At 37.3% G+C, this 22,995-nt stretch overlaps 7 protein-coding genes across 8 annotated transcripts; 4 read left to right on the top strand and 3 right to left on the bottom strand.

Moving 5' to 3' along the window:
• Window positions 1-265: 265 nt before the first annotated feature.
• LOC17883671 (WUSCHEL-related homeobox 7) lies at window positions 266-1,153 on the bottom strand. The gene is made up of 2 exons (XM_006290100.2): window positions 721-1,153; window positions 266-621 (listed from the first exon to the last, which is right to left on the bottom strand). The coding sequence occupies exons 1-2, from the start codon at window positions 1,088-1,090 to the stop codon at window positions 401-403; spliced, it is 591 nt and encodes a 196-aa protein (XP_006290162.1). The 5' UTR covers window positions 1,091-1,153; the 3' UTR covers window positions 266-400.
• A 2,970-nt stretch (window positions 1,154-4,123) lies between these two features.
• On the top strand, window positions 4,124-6,176 carry LOC17882746 (syntaxin-31). Its single transcript, XM_006288065.2, has 6 exons — window positions 4,124-4,439; window positions 4,855-5,105; window positions 5,205-5,350; window positions 5,423-5,467; window positions 5,582-5,779; window positions 5,865-6,176. Exons 1-6 carry the CDS (start codon window positions 4,220-4,222, stop codon window positions 6,022-6,024), a joined length of 1,020 nt encoding a protein of 339 aa, XP_006288127.1. The 5' UTR covers window positions 4,124-4,219; the 3' UTR covers window positions 6,025-6,176.
• Window positions 6,177-6,239: 63 nt separating this feature from the next.
• On the bottom strand, window positions 6,240-7,709 carry LOC17881919 (chaperone protein dnaJ 49). Its single transcript, XM_006289077.2, has one exon. The coding sequence runs from the start codon at window positions 7,560-7,562 to the stop codon at window positions 6,486-6,488; it is 1,077 nt and encodes a 358-aa protein (XP_006289139.1). The 5' UTR covers window positions 7,563-7,709; the 3' UTR covers window positions 6,240-6,485.
• Window positions 7,710-7,995: 286 nt separating this feature from the next.
• On the top strand, window positions 7,996-11,109 carry LOC17881523 (probable zinc metalloprotease EGY2, chloroplastic). 2 transcript variants are annotated; one of them, XM_023780566.1, is made up of 12 exons: window positions 7,996-8,313; window positions 8,420-8,483; window positions 8,564-8,692; window positions 9,036-9,086; window positions 9,173-9,283; window positions 9,416-9,490; window positions 9,591-9,696; window positions 9,774-9,867; window positions 9,967-10,120; window positions 10,216-10,423; window positions 10,525-10,685; window positions 10,791-11,109. In XM_023780566.1, exons 1-12 carry the CDS (start codon window positions 8,156-8,158, stop codon window positions 11,043-11,045), a joined length of 1,566 nt encoding a protein of 521 aa, XP_023636334.1. In that variant the 5' UTR covers window positions 7,996-8,155; the 3' UTR covers window positions 11,046-11,109. The 2 variants fall into 2 exon arrangements, with proteins under 2 accessions (XP_023636334.1, XP_006287504.1); XM_006287442.2 differs by having other exon boundaries at window positions 7,997-8,313; window positions 8,411-8,483.
• Window positions 11,110-12,697: 1,588 nt separating this feature from the next.
• On the top strand, window positions 12,698-16,147 carry LOC17883962 (anthranilate synthase alpha subunit 1, chloroplastic). The gene is given in 10 exon segments (XM_006287382.2): window positions 12,698-12,983; window positions 13,214-13,398; window positions 13,504-13,699; window positions 14,349-14,500; window positions 14,587-14,702; window positions 14,789-15,035; window positions 15,125-15,181; window positions 15,261-15,494; window positions 15,587-15,839; window positions 15,842-16,147. Coding segments are annotated over 10 exon segments (1,779 nt in total). The 5' UTR covers window positions 12,698-12,799; the 3' UTR covers window positions 15,997-16,147.
• A 349-nt stretch (window positions 16,148-16,496) lies between these two features.
• Window positions 16,497-19,459, bottom strand: LOC111830140 (cyclin-dependent kinase C-2-like). Its single transcript, XM_023781507.1, has 7 exons — window positions 18,613-19,459; window positions 17,875-18,068; window positions 17,688-17,782; window positions 17,524-17,596; window positions 16,995-17,433; window positions 16,851-16,908; window positions 16,497-16,765 (listed from the first exon to the last, which is right to left on the bottom strand). The coding sequence occupies exons 1-7, from the start codon at window positions 18,717-18,719 to the stop codon at window positions 16,718-16,720; spliced, it is 1,014 nt and encodes a 337-aa protein (XP_023637275.1). The 5' UTR covers window positions 18,720-19,459; the 3' UTR covers window positions 16,497-16,717.
• A 2,480-nt stretch (window positions 19,460-21,939) lies between these two features.
• Window positions 21,940-22,995, top strand: LOC17884070 (F-box/kelch-repeat protein At4g38940). Its single transcript, XM_006286769.1, has one exon. It carries the CDS (start codon window positions 21,940-21,942, stop codon window positions 22,993-22,995), a length of 1,056 nt encoding a protein of 351 aa, XP_006286831.1.

Raw genomic sequence — 22,995 nt, 5'->3', positions numbered from 1 at the left:
GTTAAAGAAATATCATTACTGCCATTGTTGGTATCTTCTTCTTCTCTTTTGTAATAATCCAAATGTCATATATATAAACGTAAGTTGTAAAACTCATTTCATGGGAAGGGCAAACAACAAAGAGAATAAGCTAAAGATAAAGAATGTAACAACAATGTAAATTAAGGACTAGAAAGTGTTAATAGAGATTGTTACACGTAGAAGTACTACATCAACCTAATGGACTGATTATGTTAATATAATTTCTAAACATGTAGTTCCAAAATAGGGTCTCATCTCATGCATATAGACCAAAATCTATAGCTAGTTCTAAATTAATTGTGATATGATCCTCATTTCTTTAATTTATGCTTTCCCCACCCACTAGAGTCGTCGTTAATAATATCAAAATGAAAACCCTTCAGAGAAAGCTTAATCGGAGATCCAACGGCGGATGTTCCATCTCAGCTCCACAAGTTGAGTATGTTGAAAACGCCGTCGTATAGGCTTGCTCTCGTGTGTATTCGTTGTGGGTTGTCGCAGCGGTAACGTTTGCTCTCACTCTCTCAACCTTCGCTAATGGGAAGAGTTGCAACGTCTCTATCGCTTTCTCTTCTTCTTCGACACAAACTTCAAAGCTATCTACACGAAACCAAAAACTAAACCATATTATTAGTATTTTAATTTATACACCGTAGAATGTGATACAATATATAGAAAGAGATCATATATAGTTATAACCTTTAGGTGGAGGTTGTTCATGAAGGGGTGGTCTGTAACGAGGAGGACTAGAGAGATCTGTGTCACGACGATGATCGATGCACGAGATTTTGCGGCGCTTCTGTCTCTCCCTAGCTTTATGGTTTTGGAACCAATAGAACACGTTCTTGCTCTCGATCTTACCGTAGAAACTCAGCTCCGAAGAGATCTTCTGAATCTGGTCGGTGCTCGGTGTTCTCATCCCTGCCTTGAACAGATCCGTCAGAAGCTTCACTTGCTCCACCGTAGGATTCCACCGTCCACACTTCGTCCCTGTCCCTCCTCCTCCTCCTCCTCCGTTAATGCTACGACCTAATCCTCTAGCTTTAGTGGGCAATCCTCCGGGAGACATTATGAAATTCAAGAACAGAGTTCTCAAATGTTTGCGTTTAGGGTTTTGAATATGTTTATATGCGATGAGGTGTGTTAAGATGGACTTCGTGATGTGAATGGACCTGCAGGGTTTTAATCTGGATATATATAGAGATAGATATGATATGGTTAGATGGTGTGTGTCTTTTTTTGAAATTTTGTTGATATTATTATAATCCAAAAAGGAAATATTAAGTAACTGTGTATGTGTTTTGAGTTTTGTGTCGTTTGATTAGTGTTGTGTAGGATAAAAGTGGAAGAAATCAAACAGAATCAGTGCGTTGTTTATACCGAAATGCATGCTTTTATTTTTGGGATTTGTGAGAGACTGATTTTTTTATTTATTCTGAGGGTTGATCGTTTATTTATCGTACGTAGCTTAGCTAGGGTTATGTGCTGAGTAGCATATATATACGTAAAATTTAGCAGTAATTATATACTGATTAATTTGGTTATTGATTAAATGTGGGATGTTGTAGCCTGTGGGGTTGAGTAAGGTGTGATTTCTTATATATGTTTGCAAATGTAAGCTAGAGACTAGAGAACATCTATACTACTATATATACTAGCGTGTGATCAGTAATCGTACAATAATTCTAAAATTAGCCGCAAAAAATAATCTAATGATTTATGTTCTGTGTGAACATATTGAAAGGTTCATGAATTAACGGGAAAATTTCCACAAAAGCTGTGACTTGATAAAGTAGTTTGGTCGGCAATTAATGGTGATTAGAAAATTGAGTGGATTAATCCCTTACAAAAATTATAAATTAAACTTTTAATAACTAACCCTGTCTATATATATATATAATCCAATATTCGTCAAATTAGGTGTTGTTCACTTTAGATTTTAGTGTTTGATATTAAATCTATCTTTATAATTAAAAATCAATATCAGATTCAATAGTTTAGAACGAGTTATTACCACATACGTAAGCATGTTTCCTCCTAACAGTGTTCGATTCAAAATAACAGTTGTATAGTAGTGACTATGGAAATTTTATTTAAGGTGTGTTTTGGCGTAGAGATGTGTATTGTGAATATAGTGAACGTGAGGTAAATTAGTGGTGATGATTTTGAGGAAGACATGTTACCCGAGACGCTAAGCGAAGACTAAAGATCCAACGAATAAAATGACAATTAGGATAAAACCAAACATTGTTTTTATAAACAAGAGTCGCTCTGCTACACAACATACTAATACATACAAACATTATACATATTTTATCACAGATCACAAATTTTAATTGCAAAGTTTAACGAAACACAAAAGGAGAAGATCGATTCGGCCTCAAAGTCAAAGTTTGCGTTGGTCTTTGCTGCTTGGACTCATCCATAAATTAAGTAATTAACATATATTTACGTGTTTTCTCTAATTTGAAAAAAGTATAAATAAATAAAAATCATTGGACCATTTTGCTTCAACAAAATGCTGGTTTAAGAGAGAAAAAAAGCATTTGTTAGGGATATATATGATTCAAACGTTTATATTAAAAGACTGACTTACGAAGTTCCAATATGATGTTTATACAACTTAAAGGAGTAACATGTCAAAAGTTTATTTCTTTTAGGACCTTTGAAAACGTTGGACGCATGATACATGTATTGGTTCTATTTATGTAAGTTACATCGAAACGAAAATTTTACTTTGGAGATATATATTAAACATATCTGATTAAGAGATCATATATTACTAAAAAAGAACATATGTGTGTGTGTTCTTATCCTAGTCAAAAAAGTGGAAGGTGGTCTCACATTGTAATGCCCACTTACATGCAATTCCCAATGATGTTACTTACATGCACCATTAATTTAATACATAGATTAATCAAATTAGTAAAGAAAAAGTATTTGTAGTTTTTCTATTAAGATTGTATATATACTGAATATACAATTTATGAGAAACAAAGCTTCATGCGACATACGTTTTGGCTACTAGTTATTGGCAAATGGGGTTCCTAACTCTAACTCCTAGGTCAATGTCGTTTATCCGATCATCAAAAGTTAAAAAGTAAAAAAAGAAAAGAATACCAAATCCATGAAATTGAAAAACTTGGGAAACATTAGGCCATGAAATTGTGGCACGCTTACAATGTAGACTCCTCCTACGGGCTCACGAAGCTTGTTTTTGGATCTCACTGCTTCCACGTTTGTCGCTGATCCATGTAACATCAACCCCAAAACCTTTTAATTTCCATTCACTTAGTATTTTACACAAACATTTTAATCTCATACTAACACTACTTTTATTTAAACAACTTAGTATAGTTATTACGCCGTACGTTCACAATAAATATGTTTATGTAAGAAACTAGAAATGGAAATTATTTTTACATAATCTATAATACACTTGTGCAAGACGAAGAACAACAAACCCATGAACCAAATCTAGATACTTAAGGGACTTTTTCTTTTTCTTTTCATGTTGCTCATGTAAATGTAGTTGGTTTGGCTCGGATCCTGTAACTCGTCTACAAAATCTTATAAACTTCATAAATTACAAACTAATTTATCAAGCATAAATAACCAAACGTAAAATTCACAGAAGAGTGTTTCGAAACACCTCAACACTCTAACAAGTGACAGCCTATAAGCTTCGGTCTCTTTCCATATCTTACACGCGAAACAACAGTTCCGATCTTAGAACAAGTAAGTGTAGACATTCTTTGGAAAATAATGTAACAAAACTGTTATATATATATATAGTCATATCGTGATACAAATTAAGATAAAAATCTACACCACTGAACTCTAATCAAATACTTAATAATTTGACAAGGAAATGTAACATTTAAAAAATTTTATAAAAGAAAAAAAAATCATAGCAACTAAAAAATAAGAAACCTTTTTCATAACTAAAGGTCTGATGTATCTAAACAGCACACTTTTCGGTTGCCAGATATTAAAACGGGACACGGTCCAGCAAGAGAAAACAACAAGATGTCCTCTGTCATAATATAATAATGCAACGTAGTTTTTAATATCAATTTCTTAATACTGTATGTTTCTTCAGCGGTTGATTTAGCTCTCGTTACTCTGAAATTGTAGCTCACCATCTGACGAAATTCATCAATTTTGCCGGTGAATTTGATCCGTTTCTGATCCTACGATGGGTTCGACGTTCAGGGATCGGACGGCGGAGTTTCATTCACTGTCCAAAACGTTGAAGAAGATCGGAGCGATCTCGTCAGTTCATCAATATGAAGATGATCCGGTATCGTCCAAGCGGTCATCTCCGGGATCTTCAAGATCCGAATTCAATAAGAAGGCTTCTCGGATCGGGTTAGATATCCACGAAACGTCTCAGAAGATCGTGAGGCTCGCTAAATGTACGGTTCGGAAATCACATCTATTCTCATCATCTTCATTTATAATTTCAGTTGGAATCATGAGAGGAAAACCATCGCGAGAAATGTAGGGTTTGATCCGGATAGTGGAATTAGGATTTTTGTTGTTTCTTTAGATTTTAAGGAGCTGAAGAGGTATATTCCCATAGCTTTCTTATAGGGTGTGACGTAAATCTCTGCTTCTTAGGCATTTAGCTTGCAGCAGTACATGGTGCTCAGGAACAAAAAAAAAGAAGAAGAGAAAGTTATGTTGCTTGCTGTAGAAGTCATTTCTGTGTGTGTTTCATGACCATTATTAGATGATTCTAGAGACATTGTAGGGATTGCAATTGAAGACAGTCTTATTTCTTCTGAACTGGCTAGTTTGTGTTTTCCTGCAACTGTTGATGAATTGCAGTGGCAAAACAATCGTCGATTTTCAGTGACCGGACTGTGGAAATACAGGAGTTAACTGTGTTGATCAGGAACAATATCACGGGCCTGAATATGGCTCTCTCTGATCTCCAAACCCTTCAGAACATGGAGATTGCTGATGGGAACTATTCGCAGGACAAAGTTGGTCACTACACTGCTGTTTGTGATGACTTGAAAACCAGACTTATGGGAGCTACTAAGCAACTTCAAGATGTTCTAACTACCAGATCAGAGGTTAGATTTGTAGTTTTGTCAACTTCTTCTTGATTTCTATCTGCATAATTTCCGACAATGTACACTTTCTTAATTGAAAAATGTCTTGTCTTCTTGCAGAACATGAAGGCTCATGAAAACCGGAAACAACTCTTTTCCACTAAGAATGCAGTAGATAGTCCAGCTCAGAATAATGCAAAATCTGTCCCTGAGCCTCCTCCTTGGTCAACTTCATCAAATCCTTCTGGGAATTTACAACAACCACTGTGAGTTTTGTTCAAAAACTACTTCATAATTAACAATTACTCTCATCTAATCTTTTTCCCTCCTGTAACCAGATTGCCGCCATTAAATAGTGGAGCTCCTTCAGGTAGCCAGCTCAGGTATGTCCTAATTTCCATAACTTACAACTTTTGATTGTTTCCATGTTCCATTATGGTTTAAGGTCAAATCCTGTATAAAACATATGGTGTTTTGTTCGTATCATGCAAAAACAGACGCAGATCCGCAATTGAGAATGCTCCTTCGCAGCAAATGGAGATGTCCATGTTACAGCAAACAGTCCCAAGGCATGAGAATTATAGCCAAAGCCGAGCGGTTGAACTTCACAGTGTGGAATCAACTATAACAGAGCTCGGTGGAATATTCACGCATCTAGCTACAATGGTCACACAACAAGGAGAGCTAGCAATCAGGTTCTTTATTGTTTTCTTACCCACAACCCGACATATTTTAAGTTGCAGGAAACAGCATCTAACACCTGTCAGTTTTATGGAACAGAATCGATGACAATATAGATGAATCGTTAGTTAATGTAGAGGGAGCACGCAGCGCTCTTCTGCAGCATCTCACTCGAATTTCTTCAAATAGATGGCTCATGATGAAGATCTTTGCTGTTATCATCTTGTTCCTCATTGTTTTTCTCTTCTTTGTGGCTTGAAACAATACCATTTATCTCTTGTTCCTGGTGTATCAAATCCAGGGCTATTACTTCGACTATACAGGTTAAGCTTGTAAGCTTGTAGGGATCCCTTTTTTGTGTGGATAGTGGAGTGTCAAAATTTGTCTATTTTTCAGCAAGAGTCAATTGTATTTTACCAGAAAATTCTGATGTAATAGCATTTACTTCTGCTACACTTCTCATGGAAAATTTCAAAGCAAAACAAAGTATTATTCAGAAAAAGATATAATCACACATAATATGTTTCATACTAAACATCATAAGAAGCACAAGTAATCAACGTATATGAGTTTGGGACTTAGAAATCAAACTCTCTGAAGCATCAACAAAATGCTCAGAAGTTAATAAGTACCAAATCTATGTCTCAGAACAATCCAACCAAGTCTCTTGAAGTTGAGTATACTAACTTGGTGCTTTAGTCTCTATCTGACCTGGAAGGTTTATGCAGCTACTGAATCAAACCTCCTCATCATGTCACAGTGTGGCGTTTCACGGACAAATCCCCATTGTTGTCTCTGAAGCTCGTGTCGACAATTCTGACCCAATATAGACAAGTAATCTCTGTCAACTTGTTCCTCAACTCTCTGTCTCTCGAGACTATTTATTGGATACTCCTGCTCGAACTTGGCTGATCCGACAAAGTAATTGACGCCCCTATGCGTGGTGAACTTGTGGTCATAATTATACGATGGAGAGAGCGAGTAAATTGGTTGAGAAGAAGGCAAGAAGTTGAGTAGTAGTATGAGCACAACAGGGAGCATCTGGAGGAGTACACGAGGATTGAATCCTGTATCAGAAGCTTGGTTAGCTGTTCTAGTTCCTGCACCGAAATTGAATGATCGGAAGTGAGTAGTGGAAGTATTCATTCCACCACCAAAGAAGCTTCTGAAAATCTCATCAGCATCAAATTCATCATCGTAGAAGCCGTTGAACCCGTTGTTTCTTCTAGCAGCTCGGCGTGGTTGATAAGCAGGCTCATCGGAACCACTGACGTCGTATTTTCTCCTAGTGTCTTCGTTGCTTAGGCATTGAAACGCCTTAGAGACGGATTTGAAAGCTTCTTCAGAACCAGGAGCCTTGTTCTTATCAGGATGAACTTTCAACGAGAGTTTCCGATAAGCTTTCCTCAAATCTTCCACTGAGCATGTATTCGCCAATCCAAGAATCTCGTAGTAATCCTTCTTCGATTTTATCTCCCTCACGATCGCTCGTTGTTCTTCCGTGGAAGACGACGACGAAGATCCCGCGGCTGATGACGATGATCCACGTTGACGAAGAGAAGGTCGATCCGACGGCGGCTTAGATGACTCGTTGGCGGCAGATCCAGGCGAATCCTCCTCCGCCGCTGGTTCATCCGATTGCTTATTCAGATCAGAAACAAGATCATCAATCGGGAGAGACGGATCAAGACGACGAGCTTTCTCCAGAAATTTCAAAGCGCGAGAGCGATCTCCTGCTTCCACCGCATCCTTGCCGATTTTTAGGCATTTCAACGCGTCGTCTTTGTTACCATCCATTGATACAACGGGAAAGCTAAATTTCCCGATGAGACTATCGGAAGCTCCAGAGGAATTAGGGCGTCTCGCAGCGATAGGAGTTCATCTGAGATGTCGCCGCTGGGTCCTCCTCTTCCACAGAGAGAGCTTTCAAGCTTTCTAGACAAAAAAAGATTTTCAGAAAGACTACACAACATGCGTGACGTTTTGTATGTTGAGTTGACAACATCGTGTCATTTATTTAAATAACATGCATGCTATTTTCATTATCAAGAGTATCGTTAAATTGGGGGATAAACGATCGTGTCGTTTATATCTGCGAGTTGGGTGCACGCGTGTCGTTTGAGATGATAAAATGAAGACTTTATGCCGTTCTAATTAGTTATAAACGACAAGGCGTTATTCTTGGAAAGAGCTCCTCCAACGGATAAATGAAAGATCCTCTGTCCTCCAGCGATAAGAACCACGGGGACACACAAAATCGTACAAGTATCTGAAGAAGAACCAACAGAAAATTAAAAATCTTTACTTTGGAACACATGGCATCAGGGTTTTGATCGGAGGACCTAAAAGTCTCGGCTTTTTTCGAATTTTGTTGGTCGCCTTTTTAGGACATGAATCTCGCGGTGGCTAGTTTTAGCGGCAATTTCGGCGTCTTGTCGAAATGCAGCTCATGTTGTAGTCTTCAGTTTCAGCCTTTTGTAGCTACTTCGAGTCTCAATTTTGGGCAAACAGGAATATCTCGAAGGAAGAAGGATCTGAAGCTTGAAAGGTTTGGTTTCATATTGTTTTCATTCATCTTCGTCTTTTGTTAATCCCTCAGCATTACTGCTTCTGTCTACTTATTCTGGTGGCTTTTTGAACCTTAGAGTTTTCAGAAAGAGAGATACTTTTGTTAGAGCGACGGATACGCAAACAGAACCAGAAGACAATAATGATGAGGTATTTGTTTTGTATCAATGTGGATTTTGTTTATGAGTTGGTACATACCTGTGTCTGAGTTCATTAGTTCTTCTTTGCAGGATAATAATGGTGAAGAAGGCAAAGAGAATTCAGCTGATGATCCTCCTACACAAGTTCCTACTGAGTTGAATTCTCAATCAACAGTTGTGAATGAAGCGCCTGGCAATGAGGAGGACAACATTTCTCAGGTATTGTCTTCTTACTTAGAAACTAATGCATCCATGGTGAAATTGAAGTTCAATTTGTACGTTTTGTTTCCAGACTAGCAGCTAATCTGGTAAGTGAAACTTCAAAGCAATTGAATCTAAGCGGAATATCATTTGAAAGCATTGCTTAATTACTCTGGATGGCTTATTATTTGAACCGTATGAAATGATGTCATTTGATGCCGAATCTTATGTATCTAAAATACTTAATTACCTGTAAGGCTGTAACATTGTATTTTAACAGCTACCATTGTCCATATATGTAGTTTCTTGGTTTTGTTTTCTGAATGTGTAGTACTCTTCTCTTCTATTGCATTTGGAACAGGATGGTGATAAATTAGAAATTAGCAGCGGTTCTCCTCTTCCTGGTGTGAATGTAAGTATTAGCAACAATGTTTCTGCAACAACAGTTGCTGAATGCTTTCTGTTTGTTTACCGTTCATAAAAAGTTATTGTGAACAGCCATTACAATTGGATGATTCCATGAGACTCCCCAAGGAAACCATTGATATTCTCAGGGGGGAAGTATTCGGGTTTGATACCTTCTTCGTAACAAGCCAAGAACCATATGAGGTGAGTCAGTGAGAAACTCTTCGTTTTTCCCCCAAGGATATTATCAAATTTGTTTTTTTTTTAGTATTAAACAAGGTTCTGAAAATTCTTTTAACTGTTATATCTCTTGACGTTTTGGGAAAATGTTGGCAGGGTGGAGTATTGTTCAAAGGAAATCTAAGAGGTCAGCCTGCGAAAAGTTATGAGAAAATAAAGACGAGGATGGAGGTAGCAATTCTGGTTTTTGGGTTTCCTTAACTATGATCGTTGACAAGCACATGCTGTGACAAAGAGTAATAGTTGTAGTATATTGCTTATCAATCTGCAGAATAATTTTGGTGACCAGTACAAGCTTTTCCTCCTCACCAATCCTGAGGATGATAAACCTGTGGCCGTTGTTGTTCCAAGAAGGTCCTTAGAACCCGAGACAACCGGTATATTGCTATATACTTCCCTGTTATGAGGATCGCTCTCAGATTATTAAATTCTAGCTGGATACATATAATTGCAGCTGTCCCTGAATGGTTTGCTGCTGGTTCTTTTGGATTGGTGGCATTGTTTACATTGTTCCTCCGTAATGTGCCCGCCTTGCAATCCGACTTACTGTAAGACCATCTTAAACATGTTTTTCTATAGAATATGTTATGCCTCCAAATTATCAAACTGAATAAAACTTTTCCTCCCATCCATGAAATTAATTGCAGATCGGCATTTGACAACCTTGAACTGTTGAAAGATGGCTTACCGGGAGCTCTTGTCACAGCTCTTGTCCTTGGAGTACATGAACTGGGACACATTTTAGTTGCAAATAGCTTAGGGATAAAGCTTGGTGTTCCATTCTTTGTTCCAAGTTGGCAGGTGAAGATGCAATGTTCTATTTGAAAGAAAAGGAACCTCCTTTCAGCTGAAATTCGATTTTGTTAGACATTTGATGAACATGTTTTAGATGGCAGATAGGCTCGTTCGGTGCTATAACGAGAATCAAAAATATCGTAGCCAAGCGAGAAGATCTTTTGAAGCTTGCAGCTGCAGGACCTTTGGCTGGCTTTTCTCTAGGCTTGATTCTGTTTCTTGTAGGGTTATTCGTGCCTCCTAGTGACGGCATTGGCGTTGTAGTTGACGCATCAGTGTTTCATGAATCCTTCCTCGCTGGTGGTATTGGTAAGATTTTTTAAACTCGTAATTAAATATGACAAGTGTTGAAGGGTGAAGCTGGAGTGTTAATCAATGTTTTAAGCGTTTTCCTCTTTTGCTTTTTATAGCAAAGCTCCTACTCGGTGATGTACTGAAAGAAGGAACTTCAATATCTCTTAACCCACTTGTGATCTGGGCATGGGCTGGACTTCTCATCAATGGCATTAACAGCATCCCTGCGGGGGAGCTAGATGGGGGCAAAATAGCTTTCTCCATTTGGGGTAGAAAGGTAACGTTATAATTAGAATGTCTTAGTTGAGCTTATAATGTTCGTTTTTGTGGGGTTACGCGTAGTAATGAGAATTATGTATGTCTCTCCAAATGATTTTATCAGACGGCAACAAGGCTCACAGGTGCCTCCATAGCGCTTTTGGGGTTATCGGCGTTGTTCAGTGACGTTGCATTCTACTGGGTGGTACTGATATTCTTCCTGCAGCGTGGACCGATAGCCCCGCTGGCTGAAGAAATAACAGCACCTGATGATAAGTATGTGTCTCTAGGAATCCTGGTTCTGTTTCTATCCTTGCTAGTGTGTTTGCCTTACCCATTTGCTTTCACTAGCGGTGAAGCCATGATGATAGGCTTGTGAAATGACACTCTTATCATTCAAACAGCACAATAAAGAAAATCATCTCTTTTTGTTTTGGTCTCTCTATGTTTATGTTCTACTTTTACATCCAAAGTTATGTTTTTTTTGTTCTTGTTCTATATATTCTTTACTAACAAACCAAATTTCTGTTTTAAAAAATTAATATTTTGTTAATCACAGATGTGTATTAATTACGTGTGGTATTGTCAAACTAGACAGTATAGTAACGTTGGAAGGTGAATGAAAAGAACAAAAGCACATGCAATTCATGTGGATGGAATTTGATTTTAGTTGGTAGCAAACCAAAGCAACATTCCAATTTTACATATATAGTCATACTTATGACTTGTTTATTGGAGGAAAGGTCATATATAGTTTCTTCAATGCGTACTAGTATTATATAATTGACCGAAGAAATTAAAATACATCACTATCTATATGCCTATTAATATATATGTTAATGAAGCAGTGTTGTTAATATTCCGCTATTAGCAAATTTTAAAAAGCGCCTTTACACGACTGTCTTCTAAAGACTTTTAAATACTACTACTAGTAATTAAGAAGATAAGGGTTTTTGACTTTTGAGAAAGACGGGGTCGCAACTTCGTATATATGATTTTTTTTTTTTGGCTTGTGAAACTGATGTAATTAAGCCTTTGTGAAAGAGTTAGTAACTTTAAACTCTGTATCGTTGGCTTATGAAACTGATGATCATGTGATTAACCTTTGTGAAAAGACAGTTCGCTTTAGATGAATGTTTATTTCATTACACTGGAACCAACAAATGGGAAGCTACATATTAACTAGTGTCCTCCATCCAAAACGTGCAAGTAGGGGTTTTTTGATGATCGTTTTTTCTTTTTTATACTTCGAATCGAAAATATGCCACATACTATAATTTATGAATGACCATTTTTCTTCATTAATTTATAAAATAAATCATTCAACCATTTTAATTTGTTTGTTTGAATAATGCTCCAACGTTGGTCAACAAAAGATATTCACAAAACCTTATTATCTTTTTTTTTTTTTTTTGTCAACTTCACAAAACCTATCCGTAGGTAAACTTTTTGTTCTTTCTTACTGCTAATAGTTTAATTTTTTCCTTAACCATCCATAGGTAGTTAGGATTTGAGTTGAGTATTTGACTAATATGGTGCTATACATATGAATTTTCTTATGGCATATGTAGTAGTTTGATTTGATATATGACTCAGATTTTGAAGAAAATATATATGTTTTTGTACTGATATCGTTAAATCCTAAACAAAATTAAGCATATAGTTAGTTAATAACTTAATACTGTATTGTTTTTTTTTTCTTCTTCTAAAATGCCATATATTTTTTCAAGTAAATATATGTCTTTTTCCATTTTACAAAAAAAAAAAAAATATATGTCTTTTTCCTCATTTTTTCTAAATCAAATTCCGAAAAAGGGTTCGCATCGCAGCCATCCACTTCAACAGTAGAGAGAGTGCATGCACGTGTCTTAGTGAACAAAACGAGGAAAACAAAAAAAGAACAGGTGAGGGGTATTAAAGTCAATTCATTAAAATCACATGGTCATCATCTTTTATAAATATATGTTGCAACCTCCTCCTGCTTATTCCATTCGAGTAGAAATATTATCAAAATAAATTTTTACTCTTTTAGGCCTTTTTTTAAGCCGTCACCTCTGAATCTTCTTCTCCGGACTTTTTCAAACATTCCGGCCGCCACATCCCAACCGTAACGGCGTAACCAACCCAGCAACGATGTCTACTACCTCTATGAATGTAGCGACGATGCAACCTCTGAGCTTCTCTCGCCGGCTTTTCCCTTCACGCGGACTCTCTTCTTCTTCTGTGACCGTTACTGGCTATTCCGGTCGAAGCTCGGCTTACCCGCCTTCTTTCCGTTCGATTAAATGTGTCTCTGTTTCGCCGGAAGCTTCAATAGGTGAAGCAAATGCTCTTCTTCTTGTTATTTGGGTTTTGTATTTTTTGATTTTTACACATATATAAAAATGCGGGAAATTTTGTTGAACCACAAATTAGGCCGACCGTTAGCAGTATATTTTCAATTCTCTGAGTAATTTGATTGTGAATGTGAATCCTCATGCCTTATGCTTTAGAGATTACTGTGAAATCAGTTCTGACTGTGATACATGTTATTTTGTTTCTTTGCAGTAAGTGACACAAAGAATTTGGCAGATGCTTCTAGGAGCGCAAACCTTATACCAATTTACCGTTGCATATTCTCTGATCAGCTTACTCCTGTTCTTGCTTACCGTTGTCTGGTCAAAGAAGATGACCGTGAAGCTCCTAGCTTTCTTTTTGAGTCTGTTGAGCCAGGTTCTCAGATGTCAAGCGTTGTAAGTTGTTGAATCTTTCTTTTGCTCACGTATTTGTATCCTTTTTAATCTGTTACTATGTTTCAGTTCCTAACTGTTTCTTTGATGTGGACTGTTTAACGATAGGGTCGTTATAGTGTTGTTGGGGCTCAGCCCGCGATGGAGATCGTGGCAAAGGAGAATAAAGTTATTGTAATGGATCACACAAATGAAACCATGACTGAGGAATACGAGGAAGATCCCATGGAGATCCCTAGAAAAATCTCTGAGAAATGGAACCCTGATCCTCTACTAGTTCAGGACCTTCCAGATGCTTTTTGTGGTAAGATATTTTTCTTGATTGTTTATATATAGTTAACCTGAAGAAAATAAAGCCACTGGTTTTATTGATTACGGAAATGTGATAATAGTATGGATTTTCTTGAGGCAAGCTTTTGAGTGATCTTTGTACATGTCAAGTTTACATGGGTTTCTACATCAAAACCAATTACGAAGTAATGTAGGTAGTTCGTGTTCTTTATATACCATACCATATTTGGTCTTTTACATTTTTGGACGTGGGATTACAAGTACTAGACACGTACATCTGGTTTCCCTAGAGGCCAGAGCAACTGATAAAGTATAGCGCTTTCTGTTTGCCCTTTATTGTGCTGGTCTTGATCTGAATATTATGTCCCCGATATGATCTAGTTCGCCCCCTACCTTTTTGCCCCTTAAGACAATAGTCTCCGGTTCACCTTTATGTCTTCATTGTCCTTTTCGTTTCCCCTTTGTTGTGCTGCTCTTTATCTGAACATTGCGTCCCTTATGTGATCTACTTTTCCCTATACCTTTTTACCCCTCAAACAATGATCTCTGATATGTTCTTGAATGTTCTTTATTGTGCTATTAAATAGACGATTGATTGACCTTAGTGTCCTTTCTTTTTTTCTGAAGGGGTGTCTCTTAACAAGATTTCTTTATCTTGATAGGTGGGTGGGTTGGTTTTTTCTCGTACGACACAGTTCGCTATGTCGAGAAGAGGAAATTACCATTTTCAAAGGCCCCTGAAGATGATAGGAACTTGCCAGACATGCATCTTGGTCTTTATGACGACGTAATTGTATTTGATCACGTGGAGAAGGTATTACTTTTTGTTACCATCCATGTTTTGATTAACCTGTGAAATCTCCAAAGTTGGTAATTTAACGTTCCGTTTAATTTCTACAGAAAGCATATGTTATTCACTGGATAAGACTAGATGGGAGCCTTCCTTATGAGAAGGCATACAGTAATGGAATGCAGCATTTGGAGAACTTGGTGGCCAAGTTACACGATATTGAGCCGTAAGTATCTCTTTCACTTAATTTAGTTTGTGAACTTCTTTTGATTACTATCCTTAAAAGTTGAATTTTTTCCGTTGTCTCTACAGACCAAAGCTGGCCGCAGGTAACGTGAATCTTCAGACACGACAATTTGGGCCAACGCTGACAAACTCGAATGTGACATGCGAAGAGTACAAGGAGGCTGTGGTCAAGGCCAAAGAACATATACTTGCAGGAGACATATTCCAGATCGTGTTGAGTCAACGTTTTGAGAGGCGAACATTTGCAGACCCATTTGAAGTTTATAGAGCACTAAGAGTTGTGAATCCAAGTCCGTATATGGGTTATTTGCAGGTTGGTGATAGAGGGAACTTTTCGTTTACAACTTTGGTTTTGTACTTGTAGTGAATAAACCATTAATACTTTTGTGTCTTCTTAATCAGGCTAGAGGATGTATTATGGTAGCATCAAGTCCAGAAATTCTCACAAAAGTAAAGCAGGTAAAAGCTCTCTTATCTCAAAACTGCATAAAATCTTAATATCATATTTGAGCTAACCTTTATATCATATTTCACGCAGAACAAGATAGTGAACCGACCATTAGCAGGAACCAGCAAGAGAGGGAAGGATGAAGTTGAGGATAAGAGATTAGAGAAGGAACTGCTAGAGAATGAAAAGCAATGTGCTGAGCACATTATGTTAGTTGATCTCGGTCGCAACGATGTTGGAAAGGTTGCAAAATACGGATCAGTGAAAGTAGAGAAGCTCATGAACATCGAACGTTATTCCCATGTTATGCATATAAGCTCCACGGTAAGTTTTGATTGGATAACCAGTAGATCAAATATCTCAAGTCTCACCTAAGGTGTTCCTTAATATCCTAAGTTCAACTTCTATGTGTGTAGGTGACAGGAGAGTTACAAGATGATTTAACTTGCTGGGACACACTACGTGCGGCTTTACCAGTGGGAACAGTTAGTGGTGCACCAAAGGTCAAAGCCATGGAACTGATCGATGAGCTAGAGCCAACAAGGCGTGGACCATACAGTGGTGGTTTTGGTGGAGTCTCCTTCACTGGTGACATGGACATTGCTTTGTCCCTTAGGACAATCGTTTTCCCGACAGCATGTTCTTCCTTTGTCCCAAATTCAATAAAATCATAACCAGCATGTTTTCCCGCATGGCATATCTTCAGGCTGGAGCCGGTGTAGTAGCTGATAGTGACCCGCAAGACGAACACTGTGAGTGCCAGAACAAAGCAGCTGGTCTTGCTCGAGCAATTGACTTGGCTGAATCTGCATTTGTTAAAAAATGAATGTGCCCAAGAACAAGAGCTTTTTTCTTGATATGGTGAGGATTGCATTAATGAAGCTCTAAAAATTATTATTTTTAAATTCTCGTAAAAATAAGCCATGCTCCTATCAAATTTGTAAATTCGATAAATAATTTAATACTTTTCTCCTCAATTATGGTATCATCATAGTAGTTAAATGTAAAATTGCCTAATTTGCCTTATAATCCATATTTTTTTAAAAAAAGAAAAAGGAAATTATTTTTGTAGTAGATTTATTAACTGAAAAAGTGTATTGGTAACTTCTAAATATCTTTATAATTTCGCCTCTGAAAGTGTCCTTCCTTCTCAATGTCCGGGCATCCATCCAATGCATATTTTGAATGGCATCATTGCCACTCGCTGATGCAAGGGAGAGACAGCGAGTGGGAGATGATTCGAGGGAGACTGGTATTTACGGCGTGTAATTTTCTCCGGATTAAACCGGCTATTGTACCTAACCAGATCATTCAAGCGGTGTTCCCTTAAAGCTTTGGCATTCGGTTTAATGTTTAACCCGAACCAGAAAATTCCCATTTCACTGTTTGGTTTAATCCGGTTACTAACAAGAGAATATATGGATTCACTAACTATTTTGTCAAAAGTTATACATTTTAAACTCTGTTGGAGTCAGAATAATGTCTCTTTGCTGCTGCTTCTTCTTCAAGCATTGTTGTATTGCATCTTTCAAGTCATATGGAGTCGATCAGTCCAGAAAATAAGGATGAGCAAGAGCAGCAGTGGCTGTGATTCTCTACACACAAGAAAAAACAAAGACTTCAATGGAAAGAACCTTTTTGATATCTTAATCATTTTGCTAACTCTTTCAATCACATTACCTCGGACGGATCAATCACCAACATTCTGGCCAAAAGATCAAGAGCTTTGCGATCAAAGCTGTGGAAGAAATCCAGAAAAAAGAGTCAGAATAAAGAAGCCTCAGAAAAGAGAATAGAGCAAAGCAAGTGAGATAAATAAGTTACTTTGGATATTTGTCTCTCAGACATGTCTTCATAGGCTGAGAAGGCACCTTTTCAGAAAACCCGGGCAAGTTTTCTTCATTAGATGGTGGTCCGCAAAGCTCATAAATCTTCTTTAACTGATCATCTCTATCAACACCACACAAGATGTGGACTCCCTTATTCAACAGCTGCGCAAATACTATCCCTACTGACCACACGTCCACTTCTGGACCGTATTGACGTGACCCAGTTAAGATTTCAGGTGGCTTATAGAGAAAGCTAATGACTTCGCTTGTAAGCTCATTCATCATGTCTTGCAATTTACGATCACCAGGAAATGTTGAGTCTGATACGGCAGGAAATACATCCTTAAGATCTACATCATCCTCCTTTAAACAACATGCAAGCCCAAAATCCGCAAGTTTTAAATTTCCATTCTCGCAAACCAGTATATTTGCACCTGAAATGTTTTTTAAATGTATTATGTAGCAAGTACGTAAGAAGAACCAACTGGCAAGTAAGCAAGAAGATAAGATTAGTGACTGTTCACCTTTAATATCACGGTGAAGAACTTGATTCTCATGACAGTACTCAAGTCCAGCGAGCAACTGCTTCATGTAATTCTGTGAAAAAGAGGTTTAAAAGTGAGAGAAGAAGAATTTCGGTTTACTGCAGACTATGACAATGAAGTGTGTCTATACGAGATGGAATTACCTTAATGTCAGGAGCCGTAATCTCTTCTTTGGCAAGTTTAGACAAGTCAGAATCCATGTACTCGAAAACCATGTAGATTCCTCCTATGTTCTTATCTAATCAAAATGGAAGCAAAGGCACAAGAATTAGGCAAAATACTCAAGCTTTACTTCACCTATCTTCAAAGGAAAGTGTCAGATTTTATTACTTGAAGGAGTCAGTACTTCTTTCAAACTGATCACATTAGGATGAGTAAGCTTTTGTAGGATGCGTATCTCACGGCTTGCATAAAAAGGCAATTCTTCAGACCCTAATTGTGATATGCCACCATACATCTCAAGCTTTAATTCTTTTACCGCCACCATTGTACTGGTTAAGGAGTCTGTAGCTCTATAAACCTTACTGCAAAAGACCAAAAACAAACATAAACAGTAAGCATAAAACTTCACCGGTTTTGATAAATTTAGCCTTGACTGCATTATATTAAGAGTCCATTCGAAGAAGAAAAGGGAAACAGATAGCAACAATGCAAACACAGCCAGATCAATATTAGTTTCGGTTCAGAAACAAAATCAAAATCACAAGGCACCCAAATGCAATGGAAAGATGTACTTATCTAGCATAAACCCTAATCATACAGGTTCCGATCTCTTAAACAGCAGATGCGTGAAATGAATAACCACAAGCCACGATTCACTAGTTTCAATTTCTTTAGGCACCCAAATGCAATTGAAAGATGTACTTATCTAGCATAAACCCTAATAGGTTCCGATCTCTTAAGAAACTAAGAATCACAAATTACTAAATTAGCAAGAGATAAAGAAGTAAACAAAATTGATCAAGAAGCGAGGAAGAAGAATGAAACTAGTGAGTACAACAAAAATTCGCTTATAAAGAACGAGGAAGAAGAATGAAAACTTCGAAGAAAGTGAGAAGAAGAGTTTACCTGAAAGTTCCTTCGCCTATCTTTCCCAGCATAAGGTATCCATCGAGATGTGGAGATACTTCTTCGCCTGCCATATCCGCGTCCGTTTCTTCTCGAGCATCACTCATGATCACCGGAGAATTTCAACTTCTTCTCTCGGAGAAATTTCTCCAATGGCGCCCCTTCTTGCTTCACTTGTTCTCTTCACTTGTTCTCTCCGAGAACTTTCTTGGGTTTGAAGACTTCGCTCCGCGCCTTGAAGCTTTTATTTGGATCTAACAGAATTTATCCGGTTTAAACCGGTTCTTGTACTGAACCACAATTGTGGATTGATTTCGGATAGAAATTACAATAACCATACTGGACCGGTTGATTGTGGTATAGTTAGAAAGCTTTGAGAAGACCCTAGGAAGCGCCGGCATGTCACCACCCAGGAACCGGGTTACCGGAGCTCAATACTAAACCGTAAACATCACCCTGAGCCTTAGCCGGTCGACGCTTCCGGCAAGCCTCTGAACCAGCTCAGATCCGATCCGGAAAGCTAAAGACATGAATTCACCCGACAAAAGAAGCTCACCGAGAACTGTTGAACAGTACAGGAGCTTCGAATTGGATATTTCAGAGAGACCACCGAAAGAACAGAGCTGCACACGCGATCTCCTCTTCGACGGGATCTCCTCTCCTCTAAGAGGCTCTTCACATAGAAGAAGCAACATATATAACTGAGCACAGAGAAATCACGTAGACAAGGAAATAAAAGGAGGAGGGGCCGGCGACGGTTCACGGAGGACCACTGAGCACCAGCCCCGATAAGATCTGAGTAGGTTGCCGCAATCGTTTTTTTTTTCTTTTTTTTCTTCTTTAGAGAACTTTTTTTTAGTAGAACAATCAATTTAGCCTCTGTGAAAAAATAGTGCCAAAAACCAATGATGGGCCAACAAGAAGTCAAGCCCAATCGTATTCTAGCAAGTTAGAAAGGCAAAACCAAGATGGACCAAGGTGATGAAAGGCCCAGTTTGCGTCCGACCAAAACTGCAACGGCTCTTTGACAACAAAACAGAGTTTGTGAGAATCAGATCAAAAGAAGCAACTCCAGAATCGTTTTCAAGCCCTTAAATTCCCTTAGATAAGGCCTGATCTTGACATCTGTTAAATGTCATTTGGGGTTTTGCGTTTCTTCTCGTTGTATTAAAAGCATTTTGAGAAAGCTTTGTAAAAAACAAGGTAAGAAAAATAACTCTTTATTGTGGATAATAGTGTGATTAATTCACCAAGTAAAATACACTTACATGAAGTGTGATTGGTTGTTATGCTGTGCTGTAGACCATCAAAAGAGCCACAATTTTTTTTCTATCTATATTGGTTGTTAGTTGTTACCGCGAATATTTTCAAAAAATTGCCATAAAACCATTGACGCAAAAAAAATCAAGAACAAAAGTAAATTATGTTATATCTTGGACATATCTATATTATACCTTTTGTGTTCTACCTTTTTATTTTGTCATATTTACATAATTAAACCATTGCAATTTGATTAAATAGAAAAAGTTTAAGATAAATTTTGTAATTAAATAAAACTAAATTTGCAAAATTAAAAATCAATATTTATTACATTTAACAAAATTTCCTAAAATCTCTCCCTAATAAATCAAAGATTTCTCCAACATATTTATATGATATTATTTGTTTTTAAATTTATATTATTACATAAACATATGTATAATAAAAATATAATTTTTTTTGCATATGTTGCAATTTGAATTGTTAGAAACGGATATATATTACTCAAACGATACAAAAATGTATAACCTAAAGTATTATTGATAATTGTGTATCACGGGTCATGTGATGCAGCGAGTTATACTTTACATAATTATGATTATAGATATTTTTACGGGTTGTCTACTATATTATAACTCACAAAAATTTTAAATATAAAATTATACTATGTAAAGGAAAGATACTATGTCAATATCATTTTATTATTTTAATATTAGACTTATTTTAATTAATTTGATCAAATTACAATTATATATTATAGGAAATTATCATATAATATTTTACGGGTTAAATCATATAATTAACAATCAAAATATTATTACTCGCTTATATACCAAAAAAAAAAAAAAAACATTTTAGAATATCGTCCCGTGGTGTACCGCGGGTCAAAATCTAGTTTTCACTAGAACCATGTTCAAGATTATTTGCTTGGGATATGTTTGTATCATTTCTGTTCCAAAACCATCTATAAAATATAAATTAAAAGGCTTCAATTCTTCAACCATGGAGAATCACAAAAGAGACTTAAACACCATGCTCAATATATAATATACTCAACACAAACTATATAGATAGGGCCTATTCAGCTATCCTTTCAAACTTGATTAATTTTTCTTTCACTAAAACTGTCAAGCTTTTCCTTTTCTTTGAATTATCGTTTTCTTGGTCCACATACTTGGCAGCAGGACGCTTTTGGGTCGATTTTTTTATCATTGGCCCACTCTAGCACCTGAAAAGACGTCAAATACAGAGTTGAGGATGCATCCAAGGATGAGTACACAATAGCACATAACACTCACCAAAGGGAGTCCATAGAAATGGGTGCTACTGGATAATGGCTTTTTCGCGTTTCAAGATTCTTCCTTTGTCCCAAATTCAATAAAATCATAACCAGCATGTTTTCCCGCATGGCATATCTTCAGGCTGGAGCCGGTGTAGTAGCTGATAGTGACCCGCAAGACGAACACTGTGAGTGCCAGAACAAAGCAGCTGGTCTTGCTCGAGCAATTGACTTGGCTGAATCTGCATTTGTTAAAAAATGAATGTGCCCAAGAACAGAGGCTTTCTTTGAGACTCCGAATTTAACGTGTATAAAACAGTTACAAGCAGAACAGAGCTTTTTTCTTGATATGGTGAGGATTGCAATTAGACTTCATTAATGAAGCTCTAAAAATTATTATTTTTAAATTCTCGTAAAAATAAGCCATGCTCCTATCAAATTTGTAACTTTGATAAGTAATTTAATACTTTTCTCCTTAATTATGGTATCATCATAGTAGTTAAATGTAAAATTGCCTAATTTGCCTTATAATCCATATTTTTTTTTTTTAAAAAAAGGAAATTATTTTTGTTGTAGATTTATTAACTGAAAAAGTATATTGGTAACTTCTAAATATATTTATAATTATCTCCATACATATTTTAAAGTTGTTATAAATAAATTATTTTATTTTAAATATGGCAAAATCTAATAAGTCCATTAGAAGGAGTAGTGAATTTTAGGGCTGGTCTTGGTTCTTCTCTCGGTGGGTGGCTGTTTGTTAGAAGGAACCTCTCCGCGCGCGTCTGATGATTACGTCACTTCCTGACGACATCATCGTCGATATTATAGCGCATGTGTCGAGATGGGACTATCCAAATCTCTGCCTTGTCTCTAAATACTTCCGGTCACTCGTTTCATCGTGTGAGCTATACCGTAGACGATCCTTGTTGGGCTGCACCGAAGCTTGTATCTATTCTGCTCTCTTGGATTACGAAACTAATAGATATCATTTGTATGTTCTTCGTCGTCGTCTGAAAGGAAACAACGTCAACAGTTGCTCTTTTGTCCGTATCGCGTCGCTTCCTCCTATGCCTTTCCAAGCAAGTTATGTCTCGGTTGGTTCCAAGATCTATGTGTTAAGTGGGTTCTCGAGATCAGGTTCCTTTAGCATAGACTGTACGTCTCACACTGTGCAGCCCTTCTCCGAGAACCCTCATGGACCCAAGGCTAGAAAGCTCCTTGACGTCATCGACAAAAAGATTTTCGTAATGGGATCAGTGTTCGAACATGACCTTGCAAATTTAATGAAGGTAATGCTGGTGTTCAATACAGAAACACAAACGTGGGAGCCTGAGATGACAACGAAGCCAAGCAAAGAGTTACGTCGGTTCTGGTATGACAACGTGGTGATTGCGGGTAAGATGTACGTGAGGGATTCTCGTTTTGACGAGAGCTTTGTTTACGAGCCAAAGGAAGATAAATGGGAACCGGACGAGATTTTGAATTCTAATAAGTGGTACCGTGGTTGCGTTCTTGATGACCTATTGTACTACTATGATCCTTATGAGAACAAGTTAAGAGTGTATGATTCTAAGCACAAGTGCTGGGAAGTGGTGAAAGGTTTGGAAGAATTTTTCCCTCATACAGCCTTTAAATGGTCAGACACTGTGACTTATGGTTGGAGGAGACTAGCTGTGTTCTTCATTAAAGGTGAAGATAGGTCGACTATAAGAAAAGAGATTTGGTGTGCACAGATCGCGATTGAAAGACGCCAGGGACATATTTGGGGTAAACTTGAGTCGTATGATCTTGTGTTTGACAGCTACTTTCGCTTCAACAAAACTCTACCGGTTTTGGTTTGA

The sequence above is a fragment of the Capsella rubella genome, unplaced genomic scaffold (assembly GCF_000375325.1).
Source record: "Capsella rubella cultivar Monte Gargano unplaced genomic scaffold, Caprub1_0 scaffold_6, whole genome shotgun sequence".
NCBI lineage: Eukaryota > Viridiplantae > Streptophyta > Magnoliopsida > Brassicales > Brassicaceae > Capsella > Capsella rubella.
Note: the sequence above shows the minus strand (reverse complement) of the source record. Positions and strands in the feature narration are given on the sequence as shown.

Bases quoted from the DNA above. Each gene is read 5' to 3' on its own strand.
- LOC17884070 (XM_006286769.1), top strand. From the start codon at position 21,940: ATGATTACGTCACTTCCTGACGACATCATCGTCGATATTATAGCGCAT.
- LOC17881523 (XM_006287442.2), top strand. From the start codon at position 8,156: ATGAATCTCGCGGTGGCTAGTTTTAGCGGCAATTTCGGCGTCTTGTCG. The intron at 9,697-9,773 runs GTATATTGCTAT...ATATAATTGCAG, and splicing joins CTTAGAACCCGAGACAACCG to CTGTCCCTGAATGGTTTGCT. The intron at 10,686-10,790 runs GTAACGTTATAA...TGATTTTATCAG, and splicing joins TCTCCATTTGGGGTAGAAAG to ACGGCAACAAGGCTCACAGG.
- LOC17882746 (XM_006288065.2), top strand. From the start codon at position 4,220: ATGGGTTCGACGTTCAGGGATCGGACGGCGGAGTTTCATTCACTGTCC. The intron at 5,351-5,422 runs GTGAGTTTTGTT...TCCTGTAACCAG, and splicing joins GGGAATTTACAACAACCACT to ATTGCCGCCATTAAATAGTG. The intron at 5,780-5,864 runs GTTCTTTATTGT...TTTATGGAACAG, and splicing joins CAAGGAGAGCTAGCAATCAG to AATCGATGACAATATAGATG.
- LOC17881919 (XM_006289077.2), bottom strand. From the start codon at position 7,562: ATGGATGGTAACAAAGACGACGCGTTGAAATGCCTAAAAATCGGCAAG.
- LOC17883671 (XM_006290100.2), bottom strand. From the start codon at position 1,090: ATGTCTCCCGGAGGATTGCCCACTAAAGCTAGAGGATTAGGTCGTAGC. The intron at 622-720 runs GTTATAACTATA...GGTTTCGTGTAG, and splicing joins TGAACAACCTCCACCTAAAG to ATAGCTTTGAAGTTTGTGTC.
- LOC111830140 (XM_023781507.1), bottom strand. From the start codon at position 18,719: ATGAGTGATGCTCGAGAAGAAACGGACGCGGATATGGCAGGCGAAGAA. The intron at 17,434-17,523 runs GTGAACAGTCAC...AAAACATTTCAG, and splicing joins TCTTCACCGTGATATTAAAG to GTGCAAATATACTGGTTTGC. The intron at 16,909-16,994 runs GTAACTTATTTA...TTTCTTCCACAG, and splicing joins CTGAGAGACAAATATCCAAA to CTTTGATCGCAAAGCTCTTG.